Here is a 15166-nt window from a genome sequence, read left to right on the forward strand (position 1 = left end):
TCATCCCCGCGGCCGCAGGGGAGGCCGCGGCCAAGGGCAAGGGCAAGGCGGGCGCTGCCGCCGCGCCCCCCCCGGCCCGGCAGGCCCCGTCCGGGCTGTCCCGCGCTGCCACCCGGGTCCCCACCGTCGACGACGAACTTCTGGGCGTAGCGCTTGAGGTTCTTCCTCTTGATGGAGCAGAAGCTGGGCGGGAAGCAGCCCTCGGCCAGCAGCCGGTAGATGTCCTCGAACTTGCTGCTGGGGCCGCACGACTCGGCCGCCACCACCTCCTCCTCGGCCACCTGCAGCGCCGAGTCCATGGCCAGCATGGGCCGGGCCGGGCCGGGCCGGGGCTGCCCCCGCCGGCCGCGTCCCCTGCCCGCGCGGGCACGACGGCCGCGCGCCCAGGCGCGGGCGCGGCCCGGGGAGGGGCGTGGCGGTGGCTCTCAGGGACCGTCTGCAAGGAACCCTCGGCGGACGTTGCCGCCCCGAGCAGGCCCGGCCCCGCTCCTCGGCTCCCCCCGTCAAGGGAGCGGGTGTCCCGCCCGCCGCGCCGCCGCCGCCGCCCCCTGCGGTGTGAGCCCGGGCCCCGGGCGCTCCTTGCCCGCGTCGGCGCCGAGTCAGCCACGGGGCCGACACGGGCTGGAAGCGCGGCCTGGGCCTTGCCAAGGACTGGGGCGGGGGGCTGTGGGGAAGCGGCATCGCTGCAGGCCGCGGCCGCGGTGACGCCACCGAAATTACAAAAAAGAAGCATAAAACGGGAGAAAACCGGCACGTTTCGCCTCCCCTCGTTTTTCTCCGCGTTCGGAATTTGCCGACGCGCCCTGGCTCACGCCAGCCCGGCCGGAAGCGGCGCTTCCCCCCCCCCCCCACCCCCGGCGCGGCGGAGCCTTTTGGCGGCTGGACCCGCGCCCGGCGCCGCCCCTGCCCGTCCGCCGGCGGGAAACATGTCCGCGGGCCGCCCGTTCCTGGCCTGCGCCTGCTTCTTCTCGGATAACGTCTTCGTGGAGCGCTACGGGCTGCACGTCCGGTACCGGGACGAGGGGCAGCTCCGCCGCGACCACGGGCGGGTAACGGCGGGGCGGCGGGCACCCCCAACCCGGCGGCGGCGGCCGAGTCCGGGCGGTGGGTGACGGGCCGCGTGTGTTGCAGGCGCTGCGGGAGCGGGGCTGCCGGAGCGAGGAGGAGTTCAGAGCCGCGCTGCGGGAGGTAAATCCTGTCAGAGCGGGCCGGGCGCTTTGCTTTGCTTCCCTTCCCTGCCGGGAGCCCCCGCCTCAGGGGGCCGGCCCGCCGCACCCGGCTGCCTCAGGGCACCCCGCCTCACCTGCGGCTTTTCCACACGCACGGGTGGGCGGGGGCCGGGGGCCGACGCGGGCGGTGAAAGGAGCCGGGGAGGCTTGCCGAAGCCAGAAGCCCTGGCCCAGACAGAGCTGGGGCGCAGCTCCCCGGCGCCTTCTCCTGACCAAAGCCGGTGCCGGGCAGAGACCGAAGGGAGAAATTCCCCGCTGGCGCCTTGATCCGGGGCGGGAGGCTGCCGGTGCTGTCCCTGGAGTAAATACTGTAAGTCAGCGCGTTATGGAAACGGCCTTCCGTGCCGCTCCCTGACTGGTTTCAGCCCGCTGGCTCCCAGCGCCTTCTAGTTTGTCTTTCCTCATCCCTTCTTTTTCTCCGTCACCTTTAAAGGGTGCCCTGAGATGGGATCACCGGGGATCCTGCAGCGCGCACATGGGATCTGCCGGGGAGGGCAGCGCTGCCCCGGGCGTATCGCAAGAACTGCCCCGGGGCACTCTGTCAGGGAGGGATCTGTGTTTCTTTCCAGGCTAGGGACAGAGACCTGTCACACAACCAGCTCCAATTTCACCCGGCACTAAGGGGACAGACAGGTTCTTGTAGGGGTCCTTGGCAGGATGATGCCAGCACTAAATCCTAGTTACGATTAAAGCTTTATTTTCTTAACAGGATGTTGTGATTGGCATAGCACAGAATTTATGATTAGAATGGCACAGGATTTCTACAAGCAGAATCAATGTAGCACAATAAGCAGTGTAATACAGAATTTGTAATACAACTTAACTTAGGATTTCTAGATCCTAATTTAACTTACAATTTCTAATCACCTGGACCCTCTGCAGATGGGCTCAGGTCTTAAGACACGGTTTGCTGTATCAATATAACAATCATAATCTAGACTCAAAAATCATATAAAAGAATACGAGTCACTCACTCAATATGCGGAGGCAGCAGACGACAGTGGAGGCATCCCTGGTCACAGCTGTTACTGTCCCACAACAGTTCCAGTCCAAGTTCCCCACTTAGGGCTGTAACTGCTTGATTTTATAGACAGTGCTCTGGGTGCTGTTACGCTTCCCTGTTCTGTGACGGGGACATCAACAACACCTGGCTGGCCGGGTGCCTGGGACCTTCAAGGCCAGCAAGGATGGGAGTAATCAGCCTGGTGCCCAGGAACCTTGAGTCCGGCAGGGAGGGGAAGAAGAAATCTGTTTGGTCCATCTACTTGGTTCACAGGACCTTCAGGGCCTGATAATGAGGGACAGGGAATGAATACGTGACCTGCTCGGTCACAGAGAATGGCTGCTTGCCTTATAAAATGGCGTTAGTTATGCTAACCACATTACTAGGGGTCGGGAGCAGGGGGTACTGGTCACACCCTCCTTCCTTTTTGCTGATATAAACTGTTATAAACTAATCTTATGGGGGGTTATTAAATAGGAAGAGCTGCCTGAATCAGCTGCTACTACAGCTGTCTCCTCTGAAATGACAGATTAGCCTGTCCCCACAACACTTAGCAGTAATCCCTTCATGACAAGTCCTGTCTCCCTCCCAGCAAATGTCTTTATTTTGGACAATGCTTATATTGTCAGAACACAAACCAGACTCTTAAAGCGTAGGCCGGCAATTCATGAGGCGTCAGAATGCCTGAAAGGGCTGAAACCTTGTAGCTCCACTTGACATGTCCATGGAAAGACTTCAGTTATTTTTTAAGCCATCCATAATGAGAACGTGTCTCAAATCCCTCTTAGGCATTTGGCTTTTCAGATATTTATTGGACTTGTTTTGACTACAGAAAAGCAAAGGCATACACTCTCTCTCCCAGAGGTGCCCGGAACAAAAATAACTGGCTTAAAACAATGAGCAAATTCCTGGAATTGTTTTAGTTATCCCTTTTGATTTTCTAACAATATGCTCTGTTGTTTACTTGTAGATTGAGGCAGAAGTGCAGAGAAGAAAACAGTTAGCTCATCAGTCAGTGGAACGCAAAGCCATCATCTCAAAGTGCTACAAACGAAAACACCCAGAAGTGTACATTCTGCAGGTAGACAGTATGTTTGGAATCTCTTTTGCACCCAAGGAGTTGCCTGACAGTTTATTTTTGCAGTAGGAAGCCCTCTTCTCGGGATTGCCCACAGTGCTAGAGCTGGACTGAATTAAAACCAAAGCGTAGCATATCAAAACTGAATTAAAAACTTTCACAGTGTAGTATATTCTCCAGGCAAGATTCCACCTGGTTTATAGCCAGGTAAGGGTCATTCTATATTTAAGTTGCACCAGCACCTGGTACTGGACTCAGAATACCATTAGTAATTTAGACCTAAAGCATCATTGCAGCAAACAGCGTCGGTGAGGTCTAACGAACAGCCACAGAAATCAGCATTTATGGGCTTAACACATGGACAAGTTACTAGTGACTATCGTCTGAAGGGGGGCAGCAGGCTGCTTGCATGTATATACCCCACCGCAAATGCAGGGTAGCCCTTGTTGTTGTGGGCTACTCTGCTTTGAATTTCCTTGTGTTTGCCAGACCCAAGACTTCCTAGCTGGATAATTACCACAGATCAGCAGTAACACACAAACAAGTTTGCACAGATTTACTGCTCCACGATCCTTTAGTAACAAATTCTGCTGTTGTCTGTCATGATCTGTGTGGGGAAGTGCTTACAGCAGAGCGTAGTCACGCTGTTGTGCTGAGGCCATAACAAGATGCTAAATCGGCTAGGAAAGACACTGCACTCACCTGTTAGGAGTCCATAAGGTGAGCCAGGCTCTTTCCCATTACGCTAAGGATAAATCTGGCCAGTTATACTTAGAAACCCATGAACTACAGCAAGCAGCAACTTACCTAAACCACCAAGAAAAAACACCAGTAACATTCTGCATTTCCTGCCACAGAAGTAACCCAAGTGTGACTATCAGCCTTGCTCCCTAGACTCTACATATTTTCCTGTGGCTGCCTGGAAGTCCATTTCCCTCTTGGGCTGTGAAAGACTGCGCAGGCTAATTGTGTTTCTGTGTATTTTTATCCTCCTTCCCTGGATGCCAGGATTCATTCCTGGCCCCAGATTTTCTAGAAATTGTGAGATACTGCTCATCGCCGGATGCTCATCTCCATGGCCTTCTGCGCTACATCGAGTCCTTCTCAGGTAAAGAAAACAACACATCAGCCACAAAGATCTCCCCGTCTGACACTGCAACTTCAGTGATGACAGCTGTTTTCAAGCCCTGTCTTTAATAGCTCAGATTTGATACACAGCTGAGACAAACAGGATGTTATTTTGTGCTTGACGAGAGTCTCTGGAGAGGCAGTATTGCACAGCAGTTATGTTCTGGATGAGATCCTGTTTTCTGCTTTTCCAGGCTCTAGCTGCAGCAGGGCTGGGATTTTGGTTGTACCACAACCTCACGGGGGAGCCTGCTGAAGGGACACTGTTAACCTGGGGAGCTTGGTTTTCCCTCCCCGAGTGCTTTACCATTTCAGACAATCCCTGTTGGTTAGTCTGAGCTGAAATAGTTTCAGTCTCGATTTCAGTCTTTTAAAAAGAGATCTGGGTTTTAAGCTTCCCTGGAGGCATCTGTGAAGCTTTCTCCCTACCAGAAATGCTGACAAAATGTAGAGTGGAAGCTGCAAAGTTGTCTCCTTTTCTCAAGACAAAAAGACAGACACAAATGTTGTGTATGTGCAGGGCTCCTGGATTTGTCCAAGGCACAATTTCCAGGCACACAGCCTTTTCACACTGTCTTAGCTTCTATATCCTCGATACTGAGCTCCCCTTACACAGACCTTTAGGGCTCTACCCTGAAAGGCAGCTCAGAAGGCCTGGTCTTCCCAAAAGGTTGTCACTGGATGAGTGAATTCCCCATCCCCTAAATGACCTTGAGTCTCCTTCTTCCAGGAGGCTGTATTCAGACTGCCTGTGATGAGCCGTTGATTCACCACCCTCCCTCTAGACTCTCTCAAAACATTTCCTTGGCACCTACAGCAGGCATTTAAATCGGTGCCAGATCTCCCGACTGGATGGGGAAGCCTGGAAATGAGGGGCCAACGTGAAAAACAACAAATACATCCCAGAGCTGATCCCAGGGAATGGTTCCAGCCCTTTGAGCAGCCTGAGCACAAAGCAAAGCACGTGGATCCTACATTCTCACTGACACCAGCACAGTGTAGCTAGACAGCATGACAGCCAAGAAGACGCTTACCTGTTATTTTCCCCAGCAAATGGTGTCTCCCTTCTCTTGACAGATAAGAGGATCTATCGACTCCCAGTGTTCACAGAGGAGTTCTGCCAAGCCTTTGTGGATGAGCTGGAGAACTTTGAGCAGTCGGACATGCCTAAAGGCAGGCCCAACAGTATGAATAACTATGGGGTAGGACTCACTAGTTCTTGCGCTTCTTTAGGGGGAGTGTTCACAAGCAGACTCCATTTACCTCCTCACTTCACACTCCTTTCCCTTCCAAAATGTCTGTAATTTGAGCACAGAGCAGTTTGAGTACAGCCCCTTTGAAGTGAAAGGGTTGAGGGAATGTGTGTTACACAGACAAAAGGACAGGGGATGGGAGTTGGTATCTCAGAGCAAAGAGCACCTTGTATTTAAGCAATACACATTTAAATCAAGGAGTCCATTTTTAAAGAACACTTAACTTCTGGTCTTACTGTGTCTTTTCCCCATCACTTTCCACCTTGATCCTTCTTCTTTTGCCTGTAGCTGGAGCCTTTGCTCTAACGTTCTTTATCTGAGCAAGCAGCAGGGTTGGAAGAGAACAAGACAGCTCTGCAGCAGCTCTGATGAAACACCAGATGTAGTTGGTCAGCTGTTCCCATCTCTTCTCTTTGAGACAGGTTTTGCTAAATGAGCTTGGGATGGATGAAACTTTCATCACACCCCTGCGTGAAAAATACCTGCAGCCCATAACGGCACTGCTTTATCCCGACTGGGGAGGCGCTTGTCTGGACAGCCATAAAGCATTTGTTGTCAAGTACTCACTGCACGAAGATCTGGATTTGAGCTCTCACTATGACAATGCAGAAGTCACCTTAAACGTTTCACTGGGAAAAGACTTCACTGAAGGCAATTTGTACTTTGGGGATTTCAGCCAGGTATTGAGCATATTCCTAATCTGGACGCTGATTCTATTCCCTTCTAGCCCTTCACACCCCCAGTTTCAAGACATCAACAGTGTTCTAAAAAAAATTATCCACTTCTGACAGTCAGACCTGCTCTGTCCCTTCCCCATTTTTTTAAATGCCTTGGTTATACAGGAGCCTTTTCTGCTACAAGCACGTTACCAATATTTAAGCTTCAAAGAGGGGACAGAGACAGCTATCGTAGTAAAAACCAGAGTGAAACAAACCAGCCCATCTTTCCACAACTGAAATAGTGAGCAGGGAGGCGCTGAGAGAGAGAGAGAAGAAATTTATTTCAGATGAGACTTAAACCTAAATCCATAGCCCCTATTTCCAGGGGACTCCTGGCAAGAGAAGGGTAAAAGCTCCCATACACTGGTGAAACAGGTTTTTTTGATTGAAACTCTGCCTTTAAACTCCCTCTGGACCTGGCACTGAGAATGTCTTACTGGGAAACAGTTGTACTAAACTGCTGCCAAGCCACCGCTGAAGTGGCTGCATTTCAGAGGTGCAGGGAGTCCCCTCCATGTTGCTCACTGGGTGCTGCGGGTGAAGAGGTGACAAGTAAAAGTTTCAACTATTTGAGCTTTGTTCTGCTAGGGACTTTCTGGTGTAATGCTGTATCCACCTCCCTTTGTTCCAGGATCCTACCCCTGTGCCAAAGTACATAGAGATCGAACATGTGGGAGCCCAGGGGCTGTTACACCGAGGAGGACAGATCCATGGGGCGCTTCCCATTGCCTCCGGGGAACGCTGGAACCTCATTATTTGGATGAGGTCATCTGCCATCCGCAACCAGCTCTGCCCCATGTGCAACAAGAAACCTGAGCTGGTGGAAGCAGAGGGGTTTGGAGATGGGTTCACAGAAACCCTTGAAGATGATGCGCCCGAGACTGTGAATCTCTGTTCCTTGTGGTAGCAGACAGTAGGGCCTGATTTCTCCAGACCAAGTTGCCTAAAGCTCCTTTCTGACCTCTCAGACTGCGCTAACAGACTCTTTGATGGATGCATGAGTCATGTAAGAAGTAGCAAGCGCCTTGGAAAGTGATGCAAAACCAGTCCTGCTGGGGTTAGGGAAGCCAGCTGCCTGGACAGCTGAAGGAGCTGGTAGTCAGGCTCCCCAGGGCTCACGCTCGGGCCGGAGGACTGCTTGGAAGGTGTAGGAAGCCTTAACACTTTGATTCACCGCAAAGGCTCCGTAAATATTTTCAGGTGTACGGGGAAAACACCCGGAGTTGCTTGGCCTTTGTGAAGAGCTCTGTGCCAACAGCAGCATCGCGGGTCCTGCTGTAAATGGAAAAGAACGGTACAATAAAGCCCTGCACTTACCACTGCTCTGCTATTTGCAGGGACTCCTGTCCTCTCCCAGGGGAAGGGGAAGAGCTTTTTGTTGTTGGGTGACAGTGAAGGATCTGCTCAAAAGTGAGATACAGGTGATGCTCAACAGGCTGCTGGGAATGGCATGGAATTATCATCACCATTTACCTAACCCAGGCTCAGAAAAATCCATCGGGAACAATATAGGGAGAGCTGATCCCACAGGGTGGCTGAGAGGATCTCTGAAGGCCTCCACGAGCTCTTTTGGGCACAAATTTCCCTTTCAAAGATAGCGTGAATGTTACTAAACAGGCAGAAACGGGCTTTAGAGACAAAGCTGTGGGAGCTACCTGCAACATAGCGAAACTTTCCAGAGGGGAAGGCAGAGTGTACATTTAACTCCCTTCCTTTAGTTATGTGAACAAGTGAAAATAGAAAATAACCATCTCAGCCTGGGTGCAGCAGGCAGGCCTGGGACTTCTGAATTCGGCACCAAGATCCCCTGGCAGCCGATGCAAGCGGAGGGTCAAGTGCTTTCCCCGCCTTACTGCTGGCTGGCTGAAATCACAGACTCTCCCAGCTACAAAACAAATTAAAGAAGCCAAATATCTTTTTATTTGGTGGCTGCATTTGGCTCTGTGGGAAGCTAATTGTATACATTTGATACACATGTATGCCACTGCGTTTATAAGGGGCTTTTTCATTCATTTATTCAACTGCAGTAATTACAGCGTGCGGACTTTGCATCGTTGATAATTGTGAAAGGCTGAATGTGAGCCGGTACAGCTTGCACAAAGGGTGCGGATTTAAGCCTTCCCAGCAGATCCCCTGTATTTTTGGCCAGGGATGCCATTAGCACACAGCACTGATTAGCTTTTCATTAGCAAAACCCATTAAAATTGCATCTCGGGAAGGAAAGGGGCCGTTATGTTTGTGCACGGAGCCAAAGGGCTGGTATCAAGAAAACCAATTGTCAAGTTTTCATTTCCTTCAGCAGAAGACGTCAGCGCTTCCTATCCCCGTCTGAATTAGGCCCAAAAATTTAAGCTGAAGGGCAAGACCGGCGCTGGCCCGGCGGGTGCCGCGGGGCTGGGCAGGCCCGGCGGACCCCGGAACCAAAGAGCGCGGCCCAGCTGCCGGCCGGCCCAGCGCACGGCGGCCGGAAGTGGCGGGGAAAGGCCAGCGCGGGCCCGGCGGCGGGTGCCCCGCTCGGTGCCGGCGGGGCGGCGCAGGGGCCCGGCCCGGCCCGGCCCGGCCCGGCCGCGGTGAGTCCCGCCCTCCTCCCCTCCTCCCTCCCTCTCACCTGCCGCGGGGCCGGGCCGGAGCGGCCGTCCCGGCTGAGGACACCGGGGGAGGTGGGGGGGTCACGCATGCGCGCTGCCGTGGCACCGTTAGGCGGGGGGGGGCTGTTGGAAGAGCCGGACACGCCGGGCCGCGCTCTTAAAGGGGCCGCGCCTTGCGCCGGGCTCTTAAAGGGCCAGTGCACTTAGTATTGAGCTCTTAAAGGGCCAAGGCGCCTTGCGCAGGTTCTTAAAGGGTCAGTATGCCTTGTGCTAAGCTCTTAAAGGGCCAGAGCACCTCTTGCTGAGCTCTTAAAGGGCCAGTGCACCTTGTGCGAAGCACTTAAAGGGCCAGCACACTTCGTGCTGAGCTCTTAAAGGGCCAGCATGCCGCAGGCTCCCTGGGTTGGGGTGAGAGGGAAAGGGCTGCCCCTCCGCCTGCGGGCCGGGTCTGGGTGAAGCTGGGTGGGCAGGAGGAGCTGCCCCGCAGTGGCCATGGACCTGGTGGCAGAGTGGAGGCAGGATGCCAGCTTTGGGGCGCGACCAGCCTGGGGTGCTGCCGTGATGGACTTGGGGCTCGGCCTCTTCCCGCGGCGTCGCCCCGGACTCGCTGGGATGCTCCTGTCTGCACCCAGCTCCGTATCCGTTGACCCTGTTGCCGCGGTTGTATAAAAGCGGGTCCTGCCACCACGTCCATGAATGGAGCGGACCCGAGACTCAAATGCTGTCCTGCCAGCGAGGCCCTGGTGTGAGGGATGGCTGCTGGGTGCGTGTTGATGAAGGACTCTTATCCTCAGAAAGTTCCCTGCGTGTCCTTAATTGTCTTGGATTTTTTTTTTTTCTGATTGAAATTTCCGTTTGGAAATCAGTCAAAGATCTGATTTACTTGGGAGCGAATCGCTGCTTGGGAACGTCGAGGTGGTAAACATGCAATTAATTAAATGTGGTAGTTGGATGGTGGCTGTGAGAAAGAATTTCGCAGATACTGCTCTGCTGACGGTGCCAGTTTGTTTTTTAAATTAATGAGAGCATATATCATGCCGTCTCTGGCCTGTGGCTGCTGGCAGCCGGTCAGGCTGATGGACAGGGATGCCAGCTCAATGCATAATCTGTTTTCTAAAAGCAAATTGGAATATTAAAAATTCATTCCTTCCCTTGGCTCACGCCTGCTCTCGGCATTTTAAATAATGGGGTGATTGACTCTGTGTTCAGCTTGGGGAGGATGTTTCATTCTGCTGACTGTCGCCGCAGCATCGATCATACCTTGCTGGTGTCCGTCTGCAGGTGCAGCATGTCACCTCTTCCCGACAGCTCCCAGGTCCATGGGGCCGTCACGGCCCGTGGCTGCAGGGGGTTGTCCCCGGGGCCATGGGGCACAGCGTTGCCTGCAAACCCCGACCCCGGTGCGGATCAGCCCAATTCTCTCTTAGTCATCACATCTAGGGACAAGCTCGAGAAGTGTGGGGAAGGCCTGGTGGAGGTTTCACACCCAACCTGCTTGCAGACGGTTGTCTCGAGGCAGGCGAGGGCTGCCTGGGGATAGCAGTGCTGTCCCTGCGTGGCCCCAGCTCTCTGCCGAGCGGTCCATTTTGTGGGTTGGTGAAATCCAGTTTAGCCACGGCCGTGTGATGGGTAACCTCAACCTACCCCTGCGCGTTGGGAGCTCAGCGAGAGCAGGCATGAGCGTCGTCTTCAGAGGGGGACTCAGGAGCAGGTCTTCCAGGGCTGGTTGGCTCAGGGTTGGATTTAAGGTTTTTGGGGCTGCCGGCCGCGTTGCTGCTGAGCGAGGGTGGTCTCCCCCGTGGCATTGATGTGACCCGTTCCCTCCAGGGGCTGATGCACGATGGCCCACACCCAGTCTCGGAAGCGATCGCGAAGCAGGAGCAAAAGCAATTCTCGGAGCAGACAGGAGAAGAAGAAGAAAAGGAGGAAAAGCAGCAAGGACTCACGCCGGGGCAGCAGCTCTCCTCCGAGGAAGCGGACCTCTGGGTCTCACAGACACAAGTCAAGCTCAGCGGCAGCTAGGGAAGGTAGGGGAAAGGCCCGTGACCCCGTGCTTTCACCACATTTTCCTGGGGCAGGTGCACAGAGGGGGCCCAGGTGGGAGAAGGGGGTCCCTGCTTTTAGCTAAATTGGTGTCTGTTGCCCTGCTGTGCACTTTGTGCCCATTTTAGTTTCGTTCTGACAAGTGCAGAGCCCTACAGCCCCTCTGCGTGCTGGTCTGGCCGCGTGGTGCTGCATGCTGTAATGTGTTAAAGGTGTCGGCACAGAGGGGTCTTTGTCCCAGCTTTGGGGGCTTTGCTGTTCAGGCAAGAAAGAAACCAGGCTGGGAGGGGGATGACCAGCATCGCTGCTGCCGCGGGGCCAGAGCTGCTCCACTCAACCTCTTCTTATGTATTGCAGAAAAGAAGAAGGAAGGAAAGGACAAAAAGAAGAGGAAGGCAAGTACCTCTTCCTCTGAGACAGCATCTTCATCCACCGGCTCCTCCTCGTCTTCCTCTTCCTCCAGCTCCTCTTCTGATGACTCCAGTGACAGTGACTCCAAAACGAAGAAGAGTCGACACGGCAAAAAAAAGCGAGTGAAACAGAAAGACAAAAAAAAGAAGAAGAAGAGAATAAAGAAGAAATCAAAAAAGAAATCAAAGGAAAGGGCTAAGGAAGAGAAAGCCAAGGGAGAAGTGGTGCCCGGCCCCTCGCTGGAGCAGTGGCAGAAGGAGTCACTGGTGGACTCCGGACCAGGTAACGATGTCGTTTCCCTCCTGCTGAAGCCAGGGCACGCAAGTGTCACGCTGGGGAAAGATGCTCGCATGTCGCCCTTCCTGGGACCCACGTGAGGTGTCTGAGGGAAGGAGGGCTGTGTACAGAGAGGAGCTCCTGATGCTCCTCTCTCCTGCGTACTGTGGCCGCCTTCAAGCCACACCAAGTAAATGTAAGGAGCTGCATTCAGAGAGTCATTTGTGAAGAGTTTAGATGTAGTTTATAGATGTGAGTGGGGAACAAAGATGCCAGACGGAAGGTCACGGTCAGCAGTAACAAACTGGCAAAGCTGGTACTGGCTTTGGGACATGAAATGGCCCTTCCTTTGCATGGTTCATCACTGAACCCCGAGCACCACTGGGAAATTGGTGCAGCATGCGTGTCTGTTCATGTCAGGCGTGGTGCTGTGCCCCTCGGCCAGGAGCCGGCCCCACGAGCACGGCTCTGACGAACTGATGCATTCCAGTTTTGACAGACGAACAAAAATCCCGAATCCAGGCTATGAAGCCAATGACAAAGGAAGAATGGGACGCGAGGCAGAGTGTCATAAGGAGAGTCGTGGATCCTGAAACAGGGAGAACCAGGTATCATCCCTGGGGAAAAGGGAGGCAGGTTGTCCATCCCCGTCCCTGTTGTGTGGGTTGGAGTCCTGGAGGATGCCAGTCCATGGCACTGCAGTACCACGTGTGGACCCAGGTCCCCTTCGGCAGCAAAGGCCTGAGCCGATGCGGCGCAGATCCCCTCCCATCAGACCTGGTGTAACTTACCCAGAAAGTGACATGTTTGACACCAAATTATCGAATTGTGCCAGGGCTCCATGCAAGGGGCACTGGGCCACATCCCAACCCAGAGCTGTGGGATACAGACAGCAGAGCAACTTGCTGCTGGAGGCAGAAGGTTTGTTCCCTGTGCTGTGAAGGGTTCAGCTTCTTCCCATTAAGTGGGACTCTGCAAGCGGGGGCAGAGCAGGAAGCGGGGGGGTGACTGACACCTCCTTACCCCACTGCTTCACGCACTTGCCTTTCAGCTCTGAAGCGCACACGCGCTCAGCCCCGGTTAGCACCTGGGTGCAAGTGAGGAGGGAGCGTGTGTGCCCCTTGGGGTTACAGACAACAATCAAACTGAAGTTCGTTTAGCTGCCAAATAGGAATGACCCAGTTTTTAATAAACTGCATCTTCTCAGCAAGCAGAAAACATCATGCGGAAGAGAATTGGGTATGACAAGTCCAGTCTTAAAATAGAAGGCAGCCTGCGGGGCTCCGAGAGGTGTGGAACAAAGGTCGGTTCCCTGTAAGGCATGTAATGAAGACAATTAAATTTCTGTTCGTGTTTGGAGGTGTGAGCCGCCGCCAACACTGCTTGGAATTTGCTCAGCAGGATGCTCCCTGGTCTGGCTGCCTTTGAGGCCCAAACTGGCACCTGTTTCTGAATGGCTCTGCAGTTTCCTGGGGCAGCCAGGACCAGACCTGAACTCTGTGTGAAACAAGGAAGGGGTTTTGTAGAGGTTGGGGCTACTGCTGTTGACAGCGAAGCCTCTGCAGATAGTGGGGGTGGCAGGACATCCTTTTATTGCAAGTGTTTTCTCCCACCATGTGCAAGCGTGACTGGCTCTGCACACAGCAGACAGTGCCTACAGCCTGGGGCAGGGACGGCTGGCCCGTGCAGGGGGATGCTGGTTTCTCAGGGGACCACACCTGTCCTTGCTGCAGTGTGGTGACATTAATCCCACAAGAGCAGTGGAAAAGCCTGCTGTGCTATTGGTAAGGCAAAAAAAAAAAGTCACCTAATGCAGCTTCAGGGGTAGGCTGTCACTGGCCTTGCCTAGAGGTGCGCCAGCCCAGCACCTGGTCCTGGGCACGTGCCACTGTGAGGGAGCTGGTGGCTGCATGCCTGAGCTGGGGCATGACAGCGGCCCTCGGGGTGGCGTGGGATGGGGGGACGGGTCAGGCGCCTTCTGCAGCTGGGAAACAGTGTGGCTGGCAGGAGCTTGCTAGTAGCCCTCACAGCTTGTGGGCCTGTGCTTGTCTTCCAGGCTTATTAAGGGAGACGGAGAAGTACTAGAAGAAATCGTCAGCAAGGAGAGACACAAGGAGATTAACAAGGTAGCAGGGACTTGCCACCAGCATGAGCTGCTGGTGGGTGGGTGGGTGCAACCAGGGAGCTGCTGCACCCAGAGGCGTTGTCTTGCCTCCCAGGGGACCCCCCCGACTCTACCAGGGCAAACTGAGCCCTGGCAGGTCCACAGGGGCCCCTGCAGGTTGGTGCTGGTGGTCCTTCACCCTTGGGCAGACGGTGCTGTGAGCACCCGTGTTTCTCCTTTGCAGCAAGCCACCCGCGGGGATGGGCTGGCCTTCCAGGTGAGGACGGGGATGCTGCAGTGAGCGCACAAGTGCCAGCCATGCCGGGAGCCTGTCCTGCTGCGTGACAGATCTGTCTCTGGATCACGCAGACAGCACCGTGTCAGGATGCTTCCCCAGGGGCAATTTCCAGCTGCTCTGTAAGTTATTGACTGGGAAGGAGAGTGACTTTAACAGTTCATCTCCCAGTAAACAGCTGCTCCCCTCCCTCTCCTGACTGGGGCCAGTGTGGCTGTAACACACTTGGAACTGCTTGCCCCAGTGCCCTTTTTGACACTGGAGGAGCTCAGCAGCACCTTGGGGACAGGCTCGCTGGTGCTGAGCACCTAGAGGTGCTGCTGCCCCTCAGCTCTGGGCTTTGGTGGGCAGGAGCCAACGCTGTGGCCAGGACAGAGTATGTGCTGGGGCTGCAAAATACGCAGCTGACTGCCACTTCTTCCCTTCAGGGGCTGCTCTTGGCCCCTTCCTTGCTGGATCTGCATGCCCTGTGCTTACCTGGTGCTGCAGGCTCATGGGTCCTTCGCACTCGCCCACCTCGCTCAGAGAGGAGCGGCTGTGCTGCTGCATGGCTCTGCTGAGGCTGCAGCTCTCCTCTGCACCTTCAAGTGCCACTCTCTGCTGTGCCCCAGGGGCTTTACTCAGCCCTTCTGCAGCTTCACCTCATCAGGTGGCACTGGGGCAGCACAGGCCTGGCACACTGCTCTCGGGTGCGGGCAGGCACGCTTTGCAGAGAGGTGGCTTTGCATTGCTGTTTGTTCCTGCATGCAACTTGTGTCCCTTCCCCACAGCGCAGGCCCCAGGCAGCGTTAGGGTTCTGGGCTTCTTGGGGACCCATGCCTATGGCTGCTGTGAAGCAAACAGCTGGCCTTTCCCCCACTGCAAAGTCCATAAATCTACAAAATGTGTTAAAAAAAAAAAAAAAAAAAGGACAAATAGGTCCTGCAGGAGTGATCTGCACAGAGGGTTTCCATGTTCTGTTCATTGCTGTAACCCCATTAAACTGGTGCCTGCTCACGTCTCGGGTTTTGTGACTTGTCTGTTTCTAGAGTCTCCCAAA

At 54.5% G+C, this 15166-nt stretch overlaps 2 protein-coding genes across 3 annotated transcripts; both read left to right on the forward strand.

Annotated features, from left to right (window-relative positions):
• Nucleotides 1–840: 840 nt before the first annotated feature.
• OGFOD2 (2-oxoglutarate and iron dependent oxygenase domain containing 2) lies at nt 841–7732 on the forward strand. Its single transcript, XM_072880462.1, has 7 exons — nt 841–1049; nt 1132–1188; nt 3203–3313; nt 4319–4418; nt 5516–5640; nt 6114–6371; nt 7042–7732. The coding sequence occupies exons 1-7, from the start codon at nt 927–929 to the stop codon at nt 7315–7317; spliced, it is 1050 nt and encodes a 349-aa protein (XP_072736563.1). The 5' UTR covers nt 841–926; the 3' UTR covers nt 7318–7732.
• Nucleotides 7733–8855: 1123 nt separating this feature from the next.
• ARL6IP4 (ARF like GTPase 6 interacting protein 4) lies at nt 8856–15115 on the forward strand. Of its 2 annotated transcripts, none has more exons than XM_072880463.1 (6): nt 8856–8980; nt 10826–11025; nt 11399–11734; nt 12219–12336; nt 13785–13854; nt 14077–15115. In XM_072880463.1, the coding sequence occupies exons 2-6, from the start codon at nt 10839–10841 to the stop codon at nt 14131–14133; spliced, it is 768 nt and encodes a 255-aa protein (XP_072736564.1). In that variant the 5' UTR covers nt 8856–8980; nt 10826–10838; the 3' UTR covers nt 14134–15115. The 2 variants fall into 2 exon arrangements, with proteins under 2 accessions (XP_072736564.1, XP_072736565.1); XM_072880464.1 differs by lacking the exon at nt 8856–8980 and adding an exon at nt 9615–9761.
• The last annotated feature ends 51 nt before the right edge of the window (nt 15116–15166 follow it).

Source organism: Ciconia boyciana, chromosome 15 (genome assembly GCF_034638445.1).
Source record: "Ciconia boyciana chromosome 15, ASM3463844v1, whole genome shotgun sequence".
Classification (NCBI taxonomy): domain Eukaryota; kingdom Metazoa; phylum Chordata; class Aves; order Ciconiiformes; family Ciconiidae; genus Ciconia; species Ciconia boyciana.

Excerpts from the sequence above, each read along its gene's own strand:
- OGFOD2 (XM_072880462.1), top strand. The coding sequence starts at position 927 with ATGTCCGCGGGCCGCCCGTTCCTGGCCTGCGCCTGCTTCTTCTCGGAT. Across the intron at positions 1,050-1,131 it reads TCCGCCGCGACCACGGGCGG|GCGCTGCGGGAGCGGGGCTG; the intron begins GTAACGGCGGGG and ends CGTGTGTTGCAG. Across the intron at positions 1,189-3,202 it reads TCAGAGCCGCGCTGCGGGAG|ATTGAGGCAGAAGTGCAGAG; the intron begins GTAAATCCTGTC and ends GTTTACTTGTAG.
- ARL6IP4 (XM_072880463.1), top strand. The coding sequence starts at position 10,839 with ATGGCCCACACCCAGTCTCGGAAGCGATCGCGAAGCAGGAGCAAAAGC. Across the intron at positions 11,026-11,398 it reads CTCAGCGGCAGCTAGGGAAG|AAAAGAAGAAGGAAGGAAAG; the intron begins GTAGGGGAAAGG and ends TATGTATTGCAG. Across the intron at positions 11,735-12,218 it reads ACTGGTGGACTCCGGACCAG|TTTTGACAGACGAACAAAAA; the intron begins GTAACGATGTCG and ends GATGCATTCCAG.